General features: G+C 38.4%; 7 protein-coding genes across 8 annotated transcripts in view; 1 reads left to right on the top strand and 6 right to left on the bottom strand.

Annotated features, from left to right (window-relative positions):
* Nucleotides 1–43: 43 nt before the first annotated feature.
* On the bottom strand, nt 44–2,440 carry LOC104804027 (tetraspanin-20). Its single transcript, XM_010528167.1, has 6 exons — nt 1,981–2,440; nt 1,202–1,301; nt 1,013–1,093; nt 830–934; nt 489–680; nt 44–317 (listed from the first exon to the last, which is right to left on the bottom strand). The coding sequence occupies exons 1-6, from the start codon at nt 2,259–2,261 to the stop codon at nt 261–263; spliced, it is 816 nt and encodes a 271-aa protein (XP_010526469.1). The 5' UTR covers nt 2,262–2,440; the 3' UTR covers nt 44–260.
* Nucleotides 2,441–4,641: 2,201 nt separating this feature from the next.
* On the top strand, nt 4,642–5,126 carry LOC104804530 (B3 domain-containing protein At4g02870). Its single transcript, XM_010528842.1, has one exon. The coding sequence runs from the start codon at nt 4,642–4,644 to the stop codon at nt 5,098–5,100; it is 459 nt and encodes a 152-aa protein (XP_010527144.1). The 3' UTR covers nt 5,101–5,126.
* A 486-nt stretch (nt 5,127–5,612) lies between these two features.
* Nucleotides 5,613–8,144, bottom strand: LOC104804026 (26S proteasome regulatory subunit 4 homolog A-like). The gene is made up of 6 exons (XM_010528166.1): nt 7,597–8,144; nt 6,998–7,243; nt 6,495–6,664; nt 6,200–6,416; nt 5,968–6,108; nt 5,613–5,878 (listed from the first exon to the last, which is right to left on the bottom strand). The coding sequence occupies exons 1-6, from the start codon at nt 8,068–8,070 to the stop codon at nt 5,795–5,797; spliced, it is 1,332 nt and encodes a 443-aa protein (XP_010526468.1). The 5' UTR covers nt 8,071–8,144; the 3' UTR covers nt 5,613–5,794.
* A 2,160-nt stretch (nt 8,145–10,304) lies between these two features.
* LOC104804024 (glycine-rich protein 23) lies at nt 10,305–10,952 on the bottom strand. The gene has a single exon (XM_010528164.2). The coding sequence runs from the start codon at nt 10,885–10,887 to the stop codon at nt 10,558–10,560; it is 330 nt and encodes a 109-aa protein (XP_010526466.1). The 5' UTR covers nt 10,888–10,952; the 3' UTR covers nt 10,305–10,557.
* Nucleotides 10,953–11,757: 805 nt separating this feature from the next.
* LOC104804025 (glycine-rich protein 5-like) lies at nt 11,758–12,361 on the bottom strand. Its single transcript, XM_010528165.2, has one exon. The coding sequence runs from the start codon at nt 12,214–12,216 to the stop codon at nt 11,905–11,907; it is 312 nt and encodes a 103-aa protein (XP_010526467.1). The 5' UTR covers nt 12,217–12,361; the 3' UTR covers nt 11,758–11,904.
* A 2,572-nt stretch (nt 12,362–14,933) lies between these two features.
* On the bottom strand, nt 14,934–19,174 carry LOC104804023 (protein tesmin/TSO1-like CXC 5). Its single transcript, XM_010528163.2, has 8 exons — nt 18,445–19,174; nt 17,781–17,888; nt 17,230–17,407; nt 16,802–17,161; nt 16,546–16,649; nt 16,376–16,470; nt 15,835–16,260; nt 14,934–15,727 (listed from the first exon to the last, which is right to left on the bottom strand). The coding sequence occupies exons 1-8, from the start codon at nt 18,765–18,767 to the stop codon at nt 15,504–15,506; spliced, it is 1,818 nt and encodes a 605-aa protein (XP_010526465.1). The 5' UTR covers nt 18,768–19,174; the 3' UTR covers nt 14,934–15,503.
* A 359-nt stretch (nt 19,175–19,533) lies between these two features.
* Nucleotides 19,534–20,738, bottom strand: part of LOC104804022 (serine/arginine repetitive matrix protein 1) — a 2,722-nt gene continuing 1,517 nt past the window's right edge. The window contains exons 2-3 of one of the 2 annotated variants that reach the window (XM_010528160.1): nt 20,339–20,648; nt 19,534–20,176 (exon numbers count right to left, since the gene is read on the bottom strand). In XM_010528160.1, the coding sequence (XP_010526462.1) occupies nt 19,624–20,176; nt 20,339–20,648 (863 nt within the window). In that variant the 3' untranslated portion in view covers nt 19,534–19,623. Of the gene's footprint in view, nt 20,177–20,338 lie in introns of both variants that reach the window. The other variant, XM_019201422.1, reaches the window with a different exon arrangement.

Raw genomic sequence — 20,738 nt, 5'->3', positions numbered from 1 at the left:
GTTTAGGGCAAAGATCATGAAACTGAAGAAAGAAGACAGAGACGAGGCAAAGGCTGCTGTCTTAAACAGAGTTTCAGAACAGAACACAAAGAGAGAGAGAGGGATTAGGAGATAAACATACATCTGTGTAAACTTCTTATGCACACCCCAAACTTACAAAGAGTAAGACACAAGAGACCAAAGTCACCATATTGATGGACCAAAACGCAGATACGTATATATATAGATGGACGCGGAAGCTCTGACCATTTTTCTGTTGTCTACTTGGCTTTGGCATTCATGGATGGACTCTGGCTCAGGCCGTTGTTCAGTCCATACTGTCATGCAAAAAGTTCATAGAGATTCCACGTTATTAAGACACCAAACCCTTTCGAAAAACCCAAGAGGAAGAAACTATTTCCCCCTTTTGAGAATCTTATAGTTGAACAAGATATGCAGCCATTGATGGATACAGTATTCGGTAAATAAATATTGTTTTTTTTTTTTACCTTTTCTCTCATCCGGGAGCTCCAGTTGTCGATCTTGCTCGTCCCAGCAGACGCCTGGTTTGCCTGTGAGCCGAGAAGAGGGTCCCACGCTCTTCTCCCTGGGTTCTCGTAGTCTTCTTCCTCTTCATCGAGCTCAGAAGTTCGGGTTGAAACCATTGCTCTAAGGACCATCGCTAGTAGCAATGACAGTAACTGAAACAAAACTCAATACATCAATGCCAATGGAAGTCATCCAATAAGACTGTCATCCCACAAAGCCAATCTCTTGAGGATTTTGATGGTCTTGGAATCCAAAGCGAGTAACATGAAGCACACGATGTTAGAAAGAAAGACCGACTTACCTGGACCGCCACCACAGCAATCCCGACCCATTTGCATACATCGATGTTTTCCTCGATGAAAGCTCGAAGACTGTCGAGTTCTCCAGTTGGATCATTAGGAAGATCCTACAAAACGCGAGTCTAGACTCTGTCATTAACTTGAAACACACGTGAAAACCGCTTCAGACATAAGAAAGGCCTCACCTTTTCCCAGTGACGATCAATGGCTATGAACCCAACAAGGGCCGCTTCAAGTAGAATGAGCACAGTTTTTAGGATAGAGTACTTAAAAAAACCGTCAAGGAAAAACATCCAAAACAATCCCAATCATTTTGACACGGTCAACTCAAAATTAACAGAGACAAGAGAAAAGTGTGCTTTGTAAAAGGATACAAAGCACAAGCAACAGCCATTGATAGCTTCAGCTGCGATGAAACCGATGACAGTGACGATGCAGACCAAAATGCCAACCCCCATAAAAGAATAGATGAACCTAAACAATCAAAGATTAGACAAAGCAAGTCAAAGAAAGAATCAGCAAAACTCAATTGAGCTAAAAAAATCAGACAGAACATTGATAAAGATAACAGAAGAGGAACCATATCAGGAGAATCAAGCAACATTTCAGAACACATTTCCGGTACTATATACACATTCAACACAAAAAACAAAAGATTCTCACATAAACTACGACAGACTCATAACCAAACAGCAAATAAAAAAACTAGCAACCACTTTCAAGTCTCTTGTAGTTGTAAGATGAACTCTTGGTCAGAATACAGTTTAGTTCGTTTCCACGGTAAATATACATTCGAGAAGCATAATCTCCACAAAAAAAATGGATAATTTCAGAAGAAAAGCTTGTAGGGCTCATGATCACATAGAAAACTGATAAAGTCTACTCCCAAGTTTCATCTTCAAGAGTTTAAGGGTTGTCCATTCCATTTGATCTCCTTCGTTAACAATAGATATGATAGAATCCCACTTGAAAAAGCTCAAAGAAATCAAAATAAGATTGGAGAATTAAATGCAAGCCACCTAAAACAAAATAACCCACAACAATTCCACTTTCCACCGAATAGCTAAAAAAACCTGAAGAAAATGGAAATTAATCGCCCCGAATTAAATTCCTAAATACCCTAAAAAATGGAAACTTTTCAGGAACGTTATACCATGGAGCAGGGAGGTCCATCGAATGGAGATTGAACCCGGGACCGTCACCCGACCCGAAAACGAAACCCGACACGAGATTGCCGAGATCATAATTCGAGAACGAAGGGGATGAATCCGGAGAAGAAGCCGATGGAGGAGGAGGATCCACGGGGACACGACGGTTCCATTGATCGAGCATCCATACCGAGTAGATTATGATCGACACGCCGAAGAACGCTTGCACGAAATTGAGGATTTTGAGAAGGGAAGCGAACGAGACATGGCAGCAATTTCGCCGCATCTTTCGAGATCCCGATCTCTGCGAAAAAGAACCCACTGATCCAAGATTTGAATATTAGTGAGGGGAAACAGAATTCGAGAGAGAGATGTCCTCCACGGATGAGGAATCCGAAGCTTTTTTTTCTAAGTTCGACCTGTAAAGGTGTCGCCTTTGTGTTTTCTTTTGGCACGATCGCTGCGCGTGGAGAAAGTAAAACATTTGCTATGTACAGAAACGGGCTGAAGTTGTGATTGGTTGGCTTTGGCAAGCCAGGTGTGGCAATAGTAAATATTTAGACTGTCTCAAAGATATTTTTTTCCGTTGACATTTAGAGAAAAATATTGAATTTGCTTTTTATTAAAAAAATAACGAGTGATTGGTAAATTATATATATAATTATAATTAGTAAATTAACAAAATTATTAAAAAATCAAATGGATTAGAATGTTTATAAAAAATATAAATGTAAATTCGGCTAATCGGACAAAACCGCCCCAATATAGAGATCATTTTTTTCTTAATCACTTTCTTCAGAGCAGGGTATCAAGATATATATTAAATTCGAAATCGGAATTTAGAAAAATGATTTAGAATATATGCTCTCTCTCTAAATTTAAGGTTCGAATTTGGGACGGGACATACGTTTCACTCAGTGGCAGATCCAAAAAAATTTATGAGTGGAGGCCATAATTATTATATATAAAATATCTATAAAAAAGTTAATAAAACAATGTTTATATTCTATTATTAAATTTTACTATTCTTTATTTTTTAAAATCTATCTATACCAATTTAATTTATAATATATATGAAATATATCTTTTTCGATAAAACAAACTATATAATTATTCAAAAATTGATCATCAAAATGATTACGCAAAATTATTTTCACAAAGTTATCATTAAAAATCTGTCTTTAATATATTTTTTAACATCAAGATGCTAAAATAAATCATGTAATTAATTTATTGAGAGAGATCTAAACTAATAATGTGATATATTATTGATTGAAATTTTACTATATTGATGCAAAGTTTTTTTGTCTTAGAAAAAAAGTTTCTTTTTGAAATATTTGTCAATTGGTTTTTCTATAAATCAAATATATGAATATATATATATATAAATAAATTTATAAATATGATCAAAATATAGAAATTGATGAATAAACAAAAAATATTAGATTTGTGTTTTTTTTAGAGAATTGAAAGAGAAAATAAAAAATAGATAGAAAATAAGACTAAAAAAGGACATTTTAAAACCTAATATTTAGAGAAACAAGAAATTAGAAAAAGAAAAAAAAGAATGGGAGGGGGCCTAAGAAAAAATTTAACGGGGGCCTTCAACCTTTTTTATCAAAATTTTATAACAATTATAAGTAAATTGATTTTTTTTTATAAATATATGAGGGCATGGGATCTCACTCCCATACTTGTGGATCTGTCCATGGTTTCACTCTTATTTTATCGGTTGAGTTATCCAAATTTGGATTAATCTGGAATATTTATGGATGGAACGAATGATTATTCTATAATGGAAAATGAAAGGAGATAAGTGTACATGTGAATTTAGACGACAGAAAATGACAACCTCAAGTACTGTCTAAGCTAAGCTCCTATCATTAGAAATTCTTGTTTCTAAATTTACTTTGAGTATAAGATATATAAGCTTATTTTGGAACGTATATATTGTGGTCGGATTCGGTCCAATAAAATGCATCATAAAAATACTTTTAGATTGAAAAAAAAAAGATTATATACATTCATACCTGACTATGGTTATATACAAGACCGTTTTGTAAGTCTTTTATATTACAATTTCAAAGTTCATCTTCTAATTAATTCATTCAACATGAAAACCTACTATATATATATATATAAACTCATAGGAAAGTCAATATCTTTCGGACATTATTAAAAATCCTGTTTTTTTTTTTTTAATTTTTTGTTAAAGAAAGGAAATAAAATCTTTGACGATCCTCTTTATTCAAGATGTCTCGTCAAATTATTCTGTAAATGTAATATGTCCATCATGTGATATGTTTCAAAAGCTTACATGTCGGTCCATCGATACAACTTGCTCTTGCTATATATACACACACACACACATTCATTGATATTCTCAATATAACACACTGTAACATATCCATTTGTTTTTCCAATTATGCATATAATACGCAAACAATTAAAAGAAAAATGCGTCATCAATTATTTATCAATGCGTATGGACTCGTGTTAATGAAAGAGATAAAAGCATGGATACGAAAACTCTTGATTAATTTCACGAAGTTATTAGAGGCTCATGCCAAAGTCTTTCAACACATATAAAACGGACGAAACACACTGTAATCGGATTCTCGAAATTAAAAATAAAAATAAAAATAAAATCAAAGGAAGAAGAAGAGATGGAGAAGAGAGGTGGATGGGCGCCATTGAAAAAGATTCGAGTGGAAGAAGAAGAAGATTCAAGCCCATGGAAGATCAAGAAAACCCTAACTCGCGAGGAGCTTAGCACGAAAGGGCAATGCGTGAGATTACAAGATTCCGACGTGAAGAATTTTATTCTGAATAACTGGAGCGAAATGATTGTCAAAAGAGCCGAAATAGACGACATTAGGATAACGGTCGACGATTTGGACACGGGAAGTGAGCACGAGTCCAGTTTCAGATACTATAAACCTCACCCGAAACATAAGGGTGGATATTTCCTCCAAGGTTTGTGGAAGTACAATTTCGTGGAGAGGAGATCCCTTTCCGCCGGAGATGAGATCGGTCTGTTTTGTGATCCTCGTACCAAAAAACTATGTTTCTCTGTCTTGAAGCGAGCTAAAACCGAACAAGATTCAAATCTGCTGAATACATAAACAGCTGTAATTGATAAAGGGGAGATTATTTGTTTTAGAAGATTACCCATGATATCTTGTTTCATTTAGATTTTATTAAGCAATTATCATACGCAATCGATCGGATCATCTAGATATCCCATATATATATATATTGTAACCGTAAACTTTTGAATGACAAGCCTCTCAATATTTGGGTTTAGATTGATTGTTTGAATATCTTCTAGGTTCCCAATCTTCATACGTTTTTGGACTGTTGTTACCATAATGTTGAATCCCCAATTTTTGTAGAAGAAAAGATGAAACTTTTTTTTGGTGAATGAATACGTATCTTTTTTCTTTTAATTTCTCATTTTGGTCGAATTTCACATCTGCATACAAACTAGTTATGAACTGAAAAACACAAAAACTCCACTCTTTTTTTAGTGGAAAAAAGAAGTATCTGATGCCAGCATATATATATATATATATATAGATATATATATAGAGAGAGAGAGAGAGAGAGAGAGAGAGAGAGAGGGAGAGAGAGAGAGAGGACTAAATAAAGAGAGGTGCAATCGGCATTTAAGAGTAGGATCCTAACAATAACTAAGGGCATATATTATTTGTTTAGATGAACAAAACGTATAAAGGAGCAACAATTCATAGCGAGACAGAGGAGAGGAAGAAGACAGACATTGATTGACGAGGTTTTCCTTCCTGGTTGAAGGGGTTATTACATGTAAAGGCCTTCGGGCACACCTTCTTTCTTCTTGAACATAACCTTCTCCTTTGCCTTCTTGAAGTCCCCATGCGTAACCTGTTTCGTTTTTTCATCATTCACCAAACCCAAAAGTTGTAAACTTTGAAATCAACGGTCGGGTAACTGCTCGAGTGATATTTACTTACCTTCATACGACGCTCTCTCAACGCAAGCAGACCGGCCTCTGTGCATATCGCCTTTATATCAGCTCCCGAGAACTCGTCCTTTGTCATCACAAACTCTTCCAGGTTCACATCCTCTGCCAGTGTCATCTTCGATGTGTGTATCTATATATGTAACATAAACAAAACCTCAATAAGATGATCATCTTTAGAATCTTCCATTAGAATCCGAGTTTTCCCTCTCACTGGTTTGTACCTGGAAGATACGTCTTCTTGTTTTGATATCTGGAAGAGGAAACTCGATCTTCCTGTCAATACGTCCAGGTCGAAGCAATGCCGGGTCCAGGCTTTCGATCCTGTTCGTCGCAAGGATGACCTTAACATCCCCTCTCGAATCAAACCCATCAAGCTGGTTTAGCAGCTCCAACATGGTTCTTTGGATTTCGCGTTCACCTCCTGAGTGAGCATCGTACCTGTTTTTCAAGCATGGTTCGATTAGATTCCAACTACCTATGAGATCAGCCCACATTTGGGAGAACTAGACATTATACCGCTTGGTTCCAACAGCATCGATCTCGTCTATGAAGACAATTGAAGGTGACAGGTCATCAGCAACCCTGAAAAGCTCCCTCACAAGCTTGGGTCCATCTCCCAGGTATTTCTGGATCAGCTCACTACCCACAACACGTAAGAAAGTCGCTGATGTAGAATTCGCCACTGCCTGAAAGTATAAAACCGAAGAACTGAGACCTCTTTTCAAAAAATTGCAACCAGCAACAAAGCAGAAAAATCGCCCATACAATGCATAACCTCGCTGGATGTTTTCAGCTAATAGACACTGGAGAAGAACTACCTTATACTCAGCAAACGACAATTCAAGTACAACAAGGACACGAAAAGATATCAGCCCTTCAGGTCACAAATCCAAATCAGATGATAAGTTAACGGCAAATAATCTTAGTCGAAAATGGAATTTCCGCACTCATAGCAAAAAAGGCAGATATCATTTGATAATATTAAAGATTGGTTTGTCGAAAAAAGGGAACTTTGTAACCTTGGCGAGCAATGTCTTCCCAGTGCCTGGCTCACCGTACAAGATCACACCCTTGGGAGGTTTAATACCGATGTCTTCATACAGCTCAGGGTGAGTTAAAGGGAGTTCAACAGCTTCTTTGATCTCCTGAATCTGAGCTTCTAATCCTCCAATGTCTGCATACGACTCTAAAGGAGCTTTCTCAACTTTCATCACCGACACCATTGGGTCCACTTCATCTTGCAGAATCCCAACTACAGAGAGCACCTTCATAGAAAACAAACATGCAGCATAGTCAATGGCTTCTCAGTGCACAAAGCTACTGCCCCGTAACCCCGTTGAAGAAAAGCGTAACTGGGTGAAGAAGAAACACGCAGAACAAGGAGCAAAATCGATGGCATGTTACTCTATCTTTCTATCCAGCAAGCACCGAATTCTCTGTTTCCAAATCACGCACATACTCGATCGAGAAAAGGGCATTACCATCTTTTTCACCCGAAATTATTGACAAGACAAACATGAAGATAAACCCTAACCATACCGACATGAAAACCTGAATCCACCAACCACTCAAAAAAACAGATTTAGTTCAACCTCCGGAGATACCGTAATGGGCATACCTTATTGTGCATCAGGATCGCACAACCAGGCTCGAGCTGATCCTTATCGACAAACGACAAAATCCCGACGTAGTACTCAGGACCAACCGACGAGGAAACAATCGCGTGATTCTCATCGATCAACTCCTCGAGATTCCCGACGCTCATCGGCGTCCCACGGAGATCGTCGACCTTAGATCTATCTTCTTCAGCTTTCTCCTCCTGAGGCTTCAACCTCTCCTGGTTCGCGACGAACTCCTCCTCCATCAACAGATAGTCCTTGATCCGTTCAAGCTTCAGCAACCGGAGCTTACACTTCGCCGACGGAGTAACCGTCGGCAGTCGCGCCGCCGCCTCCGGTCCCTTCTGCTTCCGCTGCTTCCTCCCCACGCGCGCCGGTGGCGCCGCGGGCTCGAACTTCTTCTCCTTCTTGTCTCCACTATTGGGTTTCCGATCTCCTTGCCGATTCAAACCGCTCGACGGTCCCTGACCCATGATTGTTTGGTTTCCTCTCTCTCTCTGGTTTGATTCTTCTAGTGTTTTTGTGTGTTCCTCCTCTTGCAAGATTGGAAAAGAAAGCACAGATACGTTCCGGCTTGTCATTATTTATACAAATAAACAAATCTTAGTCCGTGATGGGCTAATGGGCCTAAAGCCCATTCATAGGTTGACCTAATATTCTTTGGAGAGTATATAATTGGAATATATATATATATATTAACTATCTCCAAATCGACCGGTTACAATAAAATCTAGAAAAAATATCTAACTATGTTCAAATCTATAATAGAATTCGGATCCCAAAATATGTAATTATATATATATATACATACAATGGAAAATCGATTTGCATATAACCACATATTTTTTTTTATATCGTGGGAACCCATTTGATAGGGAAACGAGTCGAACTCCACCGTGTTATTTACCAATTCATATGGAATTTTCCCTGTACAACCACAGACGATTAAACAAGGTGTATATATAGTACGTTTTACATTATACATGATACATATATATCATATATGTGTACATCAAAGTGATAATATTATGCATTGTGATAGCGCATATATACACACACACACATCATTGTATGGACCAGAAGCAGTGGAGATTAACGCAGAGGGGGAGGAACTCGTTGGTGTTCCAGAAGATGGAGCGGACAAGATCGTGGTGGTCGGCCCATGTCAAACGGCAGCTTATCTCCTTCGTGTACTGCGTCGTCCAAAACACGTATTCTTCTCCTCCCTCCACCAGCCTCTTCCCCAGCTTTCTATTCCATGACCAACATTGCACCTTCTCACCACACGCATTCATTCGATACCTTTCATTTTATAAGGGATTGAAATTCTCCAATTGAAATAATACATTTTATAAACGAATTTTGAAATCATTAATTAATTTATTGGCTCGATCGATCCGTTCAAGAATGGAAACTAAACCAATGTATCGATTAGATTCCGGTAAACTGGTTGATTAGTCCGAACAAATGATCGGTCGTACCTGAAGAACGTCGCCGTTTGGTACATTGTTCTTGATATGGATCCAATACTTAACCCTAGGCCCGGTTTGAGCGTTTGTAAACCGGTTCGCATGTATCGGTATGAGTAAACCTAAAAATATATAAAAGAGCTTACAATTCATCATTTTATAAAGAGTTCTATGTCTTTGATAAAAAGTAAAAATAGTATTGTTTTTTAGTTGATTTATACAATTACTTCTCTCCGCTCTCTTACATAGAGGCATGGGAGAAATTTATTTATTGGAATAATTAATTTTTTTTGTTGACGGGAAAACGTCCGAAGTCCAGAATAATTAACTTAGTTGTATATATCGAAACAATAATATTCACGCATTATGCCTGATATATATATATATATATATATATGCATGTGTATATATATATAATGTAGATTGGAAAAATTATCGAATTATAAATTTGATTAGAAGTACTAGTGTGGTCTTTTTTTTCAAATGCTTATGACAAAAATAATATGGTAGTTATAAAATTAGAAAAATAGTACGGGTTATGAAGTAAATTTCGCCTGGGAAAAAATTTATAGACAACTAACTCATTAAAACCACAATCCGACAAAAAAAAAAACAGAAATAAATGTACAAAACCTAACTCAAACGCCATCTCAAAGCAAATGTATTTGTGTTCTCAAGTTGTGGCTGTTTGTTAGGGTTCCTTGTAACTTGGAGCGCACTTGTTTTAACTTCTCATACGCCCATTAATTTACTCAAGAAATTTTAATTATTTTCTCTCACATTTTAAAATTTCATTAGAAAAATACATTTGAAATCACAATTACTTGTAAAACTGATTTCCAATTTTTAAATCTTGTTTCCGATCATAAAATTTATAATAGAATGCGAAATAAATATATATTTTTCTCTTCAATTCCCATCGGAAATTTGTCCGAATTTTGTGGCAAGGCATTTTTTTTTTTTAATGAATGTCACTGCTGCAGTTTATTCTAATGGGCAGTTGTTTGGATCATATTAAAGACAAAAATATTCGTTTGAAATATATTCAATAATATATCTCATGCTTCTGTAACTTTATGTGCATGCCATACGTTCAACTGCATGCAGAGGAATCTCTAATAACTTCAAACTTTTACTTGTTTGTTTTTATGTATTTTGCATATATATAAATACACACACACACACATATATATATATATATATATATGTGTGTGTGTGTGTGTGTATTGGACCGTGAATTACCAATGTCATACTAAAATCTCATACATATTGCATCATGTGTTGGAACAGAAAAATCAAACAAGTGAACACTCGAAATAGACATACTAGAACGAAAACGTAACCGACAGCATCCGAAACAAGACATGGAAATAAAAGCACACGAATCCAAGACACGAAAGTTTAGACACACTCGCACAAACCCTAAAATCTTATTATACCAAAGCAGGATCTCAAAGTATTGTAACGGAAACCCTAACCCTAATATAACCCTCAAGGGAGAGGAAGTGTTCCACTCCCTCCACCGGCTCCACCGCCCACACCACCACCGGTTCCGCAACAGCCACCGACCCCACCGAGCCCACCAAGCCCACTAGGTCCGCCGAGTCCGCCGCCGAGCCCACCAGGTCCGGTGATGCCTCCGATACCTCCGACTCCACCAAACGGTAAACCGTTGGATCCGATGCCGGAAGCACCACCGATGCCACCGAAGCTCACGAAGTTTTTCTGGTCAGAGAAGCCGCCGGGAACGTTTCTTGCGCTGCAAGAGAGAGCGGAGACTAGGGCCAGAGCCAAGAGGACAGTGATGAGCAACTTCGCCATCGATTTTAGTTATTGTTCAAAGTGTAATAATCTTCGGAAAGAACTTGAGAGTGTTTGTGTTGTGGAGAACCTGGAGACGTCCTTTTAAAGGACAAGAGATGTGTACATAGTGACCGGTTTGAATAGTTAATGCAATTGTAAATGCCAAAACCAAACACTCTGATACACCAAGACTTTCTATTCAAAGTAGCCCAGATTCATTGGAGAAAAAATAGCATATATATATATATATATATATATATATATTAGCAATAAAAAATGTTTAGAGCACGTACATGTATATGTGTAATATAGTTTAGGTCCATTATGTGTGTGTGTGTGTGTGTGTGAATATTAAGAAAATAATTACTATTAGTGTAGATTTATTTTGGTTTTGTGTTTATTTTGTACATTGCCCATTGGTAGGATATTTGAAATTTTTGGATAACAACGAGTGAAAAAGGCTCCCAACTTCTTCGAAGAATTTAAATCATTTAGCCCACCATGGAAAAATATAACTTGATATAGATTTCGCAATATGTGTAAAAAAAATTATATGTTTTGTGTTGTTGCTGTTAATGACCACCAAATGGAATCTTTCGATGTAAAACGATATATATATATATGTATATATACACCCATATAAATACATAAAATTCTTGCTGTTTTATGCCATGTATGCCAATTCAATGAAAGATAAAATACATACGTACATCTCTTTTTTTTTTCCCGTTGGAGTATTGGTGCAACCGTATTTCCTACGAGCTGACATTTTTATGTATGTACGTCACAAAAATCGTTAATATGGATTACTTGAAATAGAACCAAATTAATTGTACGGATTAGAACACAGTCCTTTTATATTGATATATAGGTCGAACTCACGAGTAATTAACACAAAAGCAACACAAAGAGACATTATATTTAATTAATATGCAAAGGCATGCAATACAAAGAGAAACTAACGAATACGTACGTACGTATAGTGGACACATTAATTATGAAAACAAATACATAAGCTCTTTCACAGTACGGCTATTACGGCAGAACGCCGCCGCTACAGCCGCCGCAACCGCCGCCTATTCCACCCAAACCGCCGATGCCCGAACCACCACCGAGGCCACCGAGTCCGCCGATGGGCACGACCCCACCGGCGCCTTCAACTCCGCCTCCAATAGGCACAACGCCAGCAACGCCGCCGATTCCAGATCCGGCTACTCCTCCTACGCCTCCGAAGGCGACGAAGTTCTTCTGGTCGTCAAGGCCGGCGTTCTTGGGCGTTGGTCTTGCGGCAGCGGCGGCTTGAACCACCGCGAGAGCGACTAGGAACACGGCGAACCACCTTGCCATGTGTCGAGCTGCGCGTGTGTGTATATATATATGTGTGTGTATTTGAAGTGAAATATTGTGTATGGAGGTGTTGGATCTTGACGTGGTTTATATAGGCGAAGTTTTAGGGTTTCTTCAGAGGAACAGCTGTTGTGTTTGGGAGATGAAGGGAATTGAATGTTCGGACCATTTCATTATCTCTAGATTTGTATTTAAATTCGGAACGATCCTCTATGCATGTGGTGGAGCGACATGTACAATATGTATTCATGACCATTAATTGCATGGAAATCCCAATGGCTAATACGTCGATATTTGAAACACGGATGAGTTCGATTTAGTGTTTCATGGAACATGCGATTCATCGTTCGAATTGTCCGACAGTATTAGACAAATATCCAAAGTTCATATGATCATGGATTGGTTGAGAGAAAAGTTTGGTGTGTGTGTGTATATATATATGAAATATGTTATTATAAGGTCTTTTTCCATTGATTTCTTAAGAGAGATTTTGATGGGGTTTACATAGATTAAAACCCTAATTAAAATATACTGTTTACTGTATTATTATCCCGTAAACCTGTAACGTTATCATCAACTTCGCAGCCATTACCTTTCCACGTATAGCTCTAATATATGAAATTATCTGATTTCCTAGCTACATACAAATCACAATACCTAATATCAAATTTACGAATTTAACATAATTTTTTACTTAACAATGGATCAGTTTTTATATTATTTTCCATATTTTCTTCCTTGAAATTACCTTATAACCAACCAAATTACCTCTAGCAACTGTTATTTAACCCTCCCCTGAAGCCAGTGCAAAGCTTACTTTAACCAATGATTGGGGCTAAACATTATATGATAACCAAAGCGCGTATATATGTATATATGTATATATGTATATATGTATGAACGTATACGTAGCAGGTGCATTAAGTAAGACGACGCAGACGTTGCATGTGGCTTGGGGGAGACGGTAAAAACGCAATGCTATTTGACAGCTCGGAGAACGAGAGAGAAAAGATTTTTATAGTCTTTTTTATTATGGCTGTTCGTTGGGACTTTTCGTATCCCTATTTAATATGTCTCCCGTCTGTCTAATTATACTTTATATTTCATGAAAAGAAAAAATAGTATATACTTTATGTTTTGGAGCCGTCTTCCTCATTTTTGAAGTTCTACTCGAAAACAGACATGGGATCTCTTAGGGTGAAACTCGAATGTTTAACCATTGATTTCAAGATATTGTCTGTGTTCGGAAAGTTTTAATAAAATGTTAATATATGTATATATATATATATACACACGTTTGCATTCTGGTATTATACAAGCCAATCAGCCTGTTAAAAGTCACACTGCTATACAGTCCTACACTTTCTTCCAGTTATTCAGTGTCAAATTTCTTCAAGAAAAAAAAATATACCCACGTAACTTTTTTGAGTTAAAAAAAGAAAAGAAAAGCAAATGCCTTCTATCAAATGCTTCCTCCTTGCGTTCTTGCGCTTGGATCCTAACCTCGAGTACGTACAAAAATCATTTTATATATATATATATATATATATATATATATATATATTCAGGCCCTGCAAGAGCTAGAGATGCTCCTGAAAGTAGACTGATTCCATTTTTTTTTGTCTCTCACGACTTTTGTTTTAAATACAAACAATATTATGTAACGATAATGTCTTGTAATGGTGATCTGGAATTTGGAATCTGAATGCGCATGATTTTGATTCAAATCCAATATTAAACCTTAAACACTTTTTTTTATATATATAGAAACGGTCGAGTTTCGAATGTTTTTTACCTCATTAATATCAAGAATTTCACTTGTGTATATATAGCCACAAAAAAATCAAAGGTGAAAGTTAGATGGATTTTAGACATATATACATGGATTTTAGTTATATAGAGAGAGAATCGCATAAAAATATGTAAACTTGTATAAAAATTAATACACCAGTTTTAAAATTATCAAAATAATACATGAATTCGTATTTACGAAAAAATCTTAAACTTAAAAAAAATCATATAATCCCACAATATTAGACGAAATTAAATATTTGATAGAATCTGGATTTAATGTGGCGTAACCTAATAAAGTTATATGAGATTTTTTGAAACTTAATAGTTTTTCGTAGGAATAAATAATATTATTTGAAAGAAAAAAAACCCTAAAAATTATTTAACTTGTAATTTGGAGTAATATTAATTCCTAAACTTGTAGAGATGTCTATTAATTCTCAAACTTGCAAAATTGAATACGTTAAATCCTGAACTTGTTAAACGGTTCCATAATTGTCACGTGACCTGGCGAGCCAACTCAAAAAATTACCGCCACATCACGTGTCAGATCGGTCAATTCATTTTTTTGACCAAATAATGCTATGTACGATTATGGGACCGTTTAACAAGTTCAAGATTTAATGTATTCAATTTTGCAAGTTTGAGAATTAATGGACACCTCTACAAGTTTAAGAATTAATATTACTCCAAATTACAAGTTTAGGAATTTTTAGGGTTTTTTTCCTATTTAGAAATTCTAAAGTTGGTATATTAATTTGAATTTTTTTATATTTTTTTATGTTTTGGATAGTATGTTAATATGTTATGTGATAAAAAAATGTATATATATATGTAATATTATATTCATAATTAATGAATTTTGCTATAATTTTCAAAGGGGAAATTACTAGGAAACTTTAGTTTACAACCACAAGAAAGAGAGATGAAAACATGTTTTTAAACTTTTTATAAAATAAATTGTTATGACTCACATTTGACCAAAGGATCTGCCCCCAAAACTATGGAAGACTTATTTGGGAATATTTCTACATCAAAGACTAAAGCATGTCCTAAGTCCAAAAAAGAAAAACACAACTGTGGTTGCCAATTGCAAATGGCAAGTAACAATGTACAGAGTAACAATACTTATCTCGTGAAAAAGAAAAGGAAAGACTAATTATGTCACACCTCTCTAAATCTACACCAGCCGCCGCAAAAGACAACGAGCTCAAGACCAAACTCTGAACCAGAAGAACCAAAGAAGATCAAGAACTCAACAGAGACTGTGTGAGAAGAAGCTTTAAGTTAATCCTCCATCATCACTAATCACCAGTCCGATGTGCTTAGCCCGCCATTATCGCTTATCGTCCAGAAAGCTTTAGATCAGAAGAAGAGAGTGTAGTGTTACAGGAATGTGGAGGCATACCTTATAATAACAAGCTGAACTGGTCAGACTCAGACAGGGTTTTTGCTGCACTGTTGTCTTTAGTATGTTATTGTAGTAAATACTCAGTTCAAAGGTCTTTCTTCTCTGACAAAACTGGAGGTTTATGAAGATGAGTGTTTGAGGGGTTTGGTATGGATGCTGCAGTCAGTTGCGTCGATGTTGATTTGGCTGTAGATTGGGTAGTGGTTCGAGAAACTCCATTCGGGATTGGACCCTGATGAATCCCAGCTTCAGTTTTCACAGCTGCAGGCGAGTCTAGATGCGTTCTTGCCAAAGATGAACAGTTTGATTCTGCAACAACCGAACCCAGCTTTAGATTAAGAACATACTGTTTCGGGCAGATTCAGATTCAGTATTTTGTTTCTAGGTAAATGGTGTTTACATAAATAGATGTGTACCCTTTAGTTCTCCATAGGAGATAAGTCGATTAAGGCAGTCCCGGAACTTGGTCAAAACTATTCTCTCCTGCTCTGCGTAAATTTCTGACAGGCCTTGTCCGTTAGGTAGCTGTGAGGTTGTCCTGTGACTGCCAGGGTCCACTGAAACATTAGGTGATGCTGTTACCATGAACATAGTGTCCTGTTCGTCGCACATCAATGCCAAAGTTGCAGGAGACAGAGGTCTTCCTTTAGAAGCGTTGGTGCCATCAGAATTGGAATCTTCTCCCCTGGCTTTATCAACTTGACTTCCACTTGAACCATCACCAGTTTCGACTTTCTCAACCTTGACACCTTTATTGCCTTGTCCTCCATTTTGTGCAGCAGAAGAGGCTAAGGAAGTTTCTGGCTGATCTTCCATCCGTTTTTCTGTTTCATTTCTCTGGTCTGAGAAAACAGAATTTTAAAGGAAGATCAAAGACTATAAAATCTCGCATACTGTAAGAACAAACTAGAGATGCTAAACCTCAAAATATATATTATACAGTCATCACATGTTCACCTGCCAATGTCTTTGCCGCTTCTCCAGCTACGGCGACCAAAACAGAGCAAAGTGCTTTCACATCCTGTGGTTGAATGATGTCTGCCAAGAGAGACCTTCAAAAACAAACCAGGATATTAGTTTCTGCAACTCTTGGGTCAGTTAAAACTTTGTAACCACAATAAATTCACCTGTATACAAATTTGGATGGAACTGATGATGCATTGCCAGAAGCACGGGAAATAGGAACTGTGGATGTACATGACGTTGGCCCAGTTGCTCTTCCGCTATTTGCCTGATAGCAACAAATGTATAACCAAGGAAAGTTAAATAAGATCTCATTTCACTAAGCCAGGTCAAGAATTTAGTCGCATTGGAGAGATGGGCGAGAGATGGCCAACTTCTTTGCATATCACACAAAATACATTTTTCAGCAAACAGCATTACCTGTTGAAAATGGCTGAACCTATGAATAGATGAATCCTTCGTTGCTTGGTTAAAGATAATTTCCTGAGATTTCCTCCTTTTAGGTCCTGGAGAGGATGCAAAGCCAGAGGAACCGACAGCTCCAGTTATGGCAGCATTTGCTGCCTGTTGGAGATAAGCCACGTTGTTGGCATGTTCACCGTGAAAGAGAGCCTGTCTCTCTTCACTTCCTTCATAGTTTTTGCAATCCAAGCATTTGCAGTTCTCAGAACACAGAATATTAGCCTGAAAGCATTCACAATACTTCTTAAGGCAACCCGATTTCTTGCAGTGGCATCCTTTGTTGTGCTTCCCTAACATAAGAACTTCACCGATCTCTTCCTGCAATAAATGTAAACAAGTTAACCTTCTTTCATCAGTAAGACAATTAAAATTGATGAACCACATACCCCACTATCCCGTGCACTGTGAGGACTGCTAGCAATTTTAGGTCTAAATGCAGTAGGATTCCGCTCCAGAGTTGCTTCCACAGCTTCTCGCCTGGCAGCTTCATTTTCAACGTTGTTAAAGCAATTTGCACAATTACATCCATCACAATATGTGCCGGATGCAAAGCATTCACAATACCTGATCAAGACATGTGTAAGTTTTTTTATGCTTGCAGACAAGATGAATCCTAAACCAAAACCACAAAAAAATGAAACACGCAGCGTAAAACAACTATCTAAATTGATTAACGAAAGAATTATATGGTTCAATTAGCTAATTCTATCCAGATGCACACAACAAAATCCAGATTTGAGGATTTTTTTTCTCTGATGGCTGCAGAAAAGGAAAAAAAACCATAAAAACACAAATTACAGTTGACCAACTCCAGCCTGATTAATCCAAGACCCGAGAATGTAAACACAAACATGCTCGGAATTCATCTTCACGCAACTGTTAGTGATCAATCAGTGAGGATATCATTTGAGGCCCAAGACAAGAAAAGCAGACATACAGTTTCAAGCATCGTGAGTGCTTGCAGTTACACTGCTTTTTCTTCTGAGGGGTTCCATCTCTAGCATCCACAGCAGGCCTTGCCCTAGATTTGGGAGATTCTGGCTTCCTGGGTAAAGGAGACAAAAGAGAAGATAGAACTGTTAAATGATAGGATCATCATGAATACACCAACAACCTGAAAACTAAAAACCTTGCCAATAATAGCATAGTAATGAAGTATGCATTTGATTGACTGTAAGTTTCAAAAAGGATTCGACTTTGGACAGAAACCTTTTAACTACTTCACCAATGGATTTGAATTCGAACACATACATCAAGTAAATCTGAGATAACCACGTTTAGACACACAGAATCTGATCAAGAACTGAACCACCCAGTAAAGAAAGCAAATCCTCCCGTTCATAGGATGAAAAGAAACACTAACAGTCTTCAGCTTAGGGCCATACCGACAATGAGAATGTTCAAAGGAGAAACACACACTATTCAGAGAATCGATACCACATCCCTAGAATTGGCCATTCTACACGAAAAAATTTCAAATCTTTCTGATCAAATCCAACGGTTTTCCAGATTGAACAAACAGAAGAAGCAAGAGGTGAATGATCGAGATTAAACAAGCTTAACCAGTAAAAACCAACGGCCATAGGCAACAGAAGACTTACGAAAGCCTGACTGGGGTATGAAGGACCTGCGTTACCGAAGGCGGCATCGGCGCCACCGCTGGCATCGTCGACCGAACCTGCCCGATTCCTGCCGCCGCAGGGCGCGCCGCCGTTGAAGAGGCAGCGGGTGCCGTGCTTGTCTTCATCGCCGCCGCCGTTGCGGGAGCGGGAGCGGGAGCTTTGGACTGAGAATGTTCCGTTAGAACCGCATCAGCGCCACCAGTGAAGTCAAGCTGCCTCGCCGGTTTCTTCGCCGGGAAATCAGACGCTTCCGGTTGCTCCTTTTTTGGCGGGAATTCGCTTCCATCACCGCCCTCACCCATCTAAAGATTCGAAATTCCAGTATTCCAGGATACCCAAAAAATTTCCTTTTTCTTTCGAAAATTCACACTCTTGTTATCACCAGAAAAACCCACCCCGAAAATACCCAAAAATTCTTCAAATCAACTCGTAGAAAACCAAAAATTCCAGATCCAAAGCCAAACCGAATCCGGGTGAAATTCGAAAAACACGAGCGAATCGGCGGCTGATAAGCTCAAACGAGAAATTTAAAAAAGGAATCCGGATCCGCAGATACGACAAGGAAAAGGAAAAGCATCGAAGGAGACACACAAATTAGGGTTCTTCTGGGTTTTAGCTCAGGGAGAAGAAGAAGAAGAAGAAGAAGAAGAAGATATCTGGTGAAACAGCGGAAAAGAAAAGCGGAGGGCTTTCGGTTTTGTTCTTCTTCTTCGGGAGCATCTCTCCTCCCTCTCTCTTAACATGTTTTGAAATTTCAATTTCTGAATTAAATTGGACGGTCAGATTTGCGTTGAAATCCTATCGTACGGGTCATATTGAAAACACTGATCCAACGGTGTGGCATCGTCGAAGCTTTAAGTACAATTGGTCTTTCACCGTCCGATCGGCCCACCATATGAAATCTCTCCAAAACAACCCTTTGAGGAAGCGGCACTACAGATTACAACCAACCACAACTTGACACGTGGACATCTCAAACACTTGCAAAAACACAAAAGCATAAATTTTTGTGCCCAAGATTTTGCTTTTTCCAACAAAAGCCCAAACTTTGCAAAATTCGATAGCATCTACAAGGTACAAAGCCAACTCTCTGGGCAATTTTCCGACAGTTTAACAAAATTCAAATACAATGTTTCAACTCCCAAGTCCAAAAATGTCTTAGTAAGCATTTCCAAACCGGGCTCTTGCAGGGCCACGCCGCTCGTCCCGTCCTCTGTCACGGCGGTAGTCCCTCGGCAGCGGTAGCGGACCGCCTCTCATTGGCGGCGACCTGCTCCTGTCTCTAACATCGCGACCCCATCTACTGCCACGAGGTGGGGGAAGCGGTGGAGGAGGAGAGAGCATAGGCCGCCTCTCGTGGTGAGGTTTCAGGAACAGGTCTCTTCCGCGATCAGCCTGGCTCCAATCCAATGGTGGCCTCCTTCTGCTAAGGTAATCATCATCTGGGTAACGCACCCTCTCTTGTTCTCGCTCTCTGTCTCTCCATGCGGGATGATGATCGTGTCTCGGTGGATGATCCCTGGGCCAGCGGCGAGGAGGAGACCTGTAGCCTGGGGAGAGATCCAAGGGATTACCCGAGAGGCCACGGGGAGGGGGTGTTGAGATGGGATAGTCCCTACGTGGAGGAGGTGGAGGGCTAACTAGAGGTGCATAGCGATGCCTCTTGCAGTTGTTGCAGTACTCCCTTCTCGCAAAGTTCAAGTTTCTGCATCTGTAGCCATTTACAAAACAGTTTCAAACTACACAAGATTGTGGGACAAGGAGAAGTTGTATCACCTACATACATAGCATGTCAAACAGTGATACACAAAAACTGAGATCCTCTATAAGCAATCTGCTAGGCAAAGTTGCAAAGAACCAGACATGGACTTACAGTGGGTCTGGACAGAACCAATCGCCTTCTCTTGGTCGCACATTAGGGTTATTATTCCTGTTCATTCCATCACTTCTAAAAGGTCTGAGTCCAGGCTCAGGCCCATCCAAACCTCTGCCATTAGGACGGGCACCAGCTCCACCTCTGACATAGGATGGTGAATGATCTCTGTATCTCCCAGAGGCTTCCCTTCTACTGCTGAACTCACGACCACGAGGTGCACCTCCAGAATGATCAAGATCAGAGCCATGTCGGTGATCTCTATTTACATGACGGGCAGGAGAACTAGAAGCTGCTCGAGTTCTATGTCCTGGAGAAAAAGATCCAGCAGAAATCCTCATGGTAAGCAAAATCTCATTCTGAATCAGCTACACTTCACACAATTTATCAAGTCAGCAGG

The sequence above is a fragment of the Tarenaya hassleriana genome, unplaced genomic scaffold, assembly GCF_000463585.1.
Source record: "Tarenaya hassleriana unplaced genomic scaffold, ASM46358v1 Cleome9, whole genome shotgun sequence".
Taxonomy (NCBI): domain Eukaryota; kingdom Viridiplantae; phylum Streptophyta; class Magnoliopsida; order Brassicales; family Cleomaceae; genus Tarenaya; species Tarenaya hassleriana.
The sequence above is the reverse complement of the archived record's forward strand: the minus strand, read 5'-3'. Positions and strand labels throughout refer to the sequence as shown.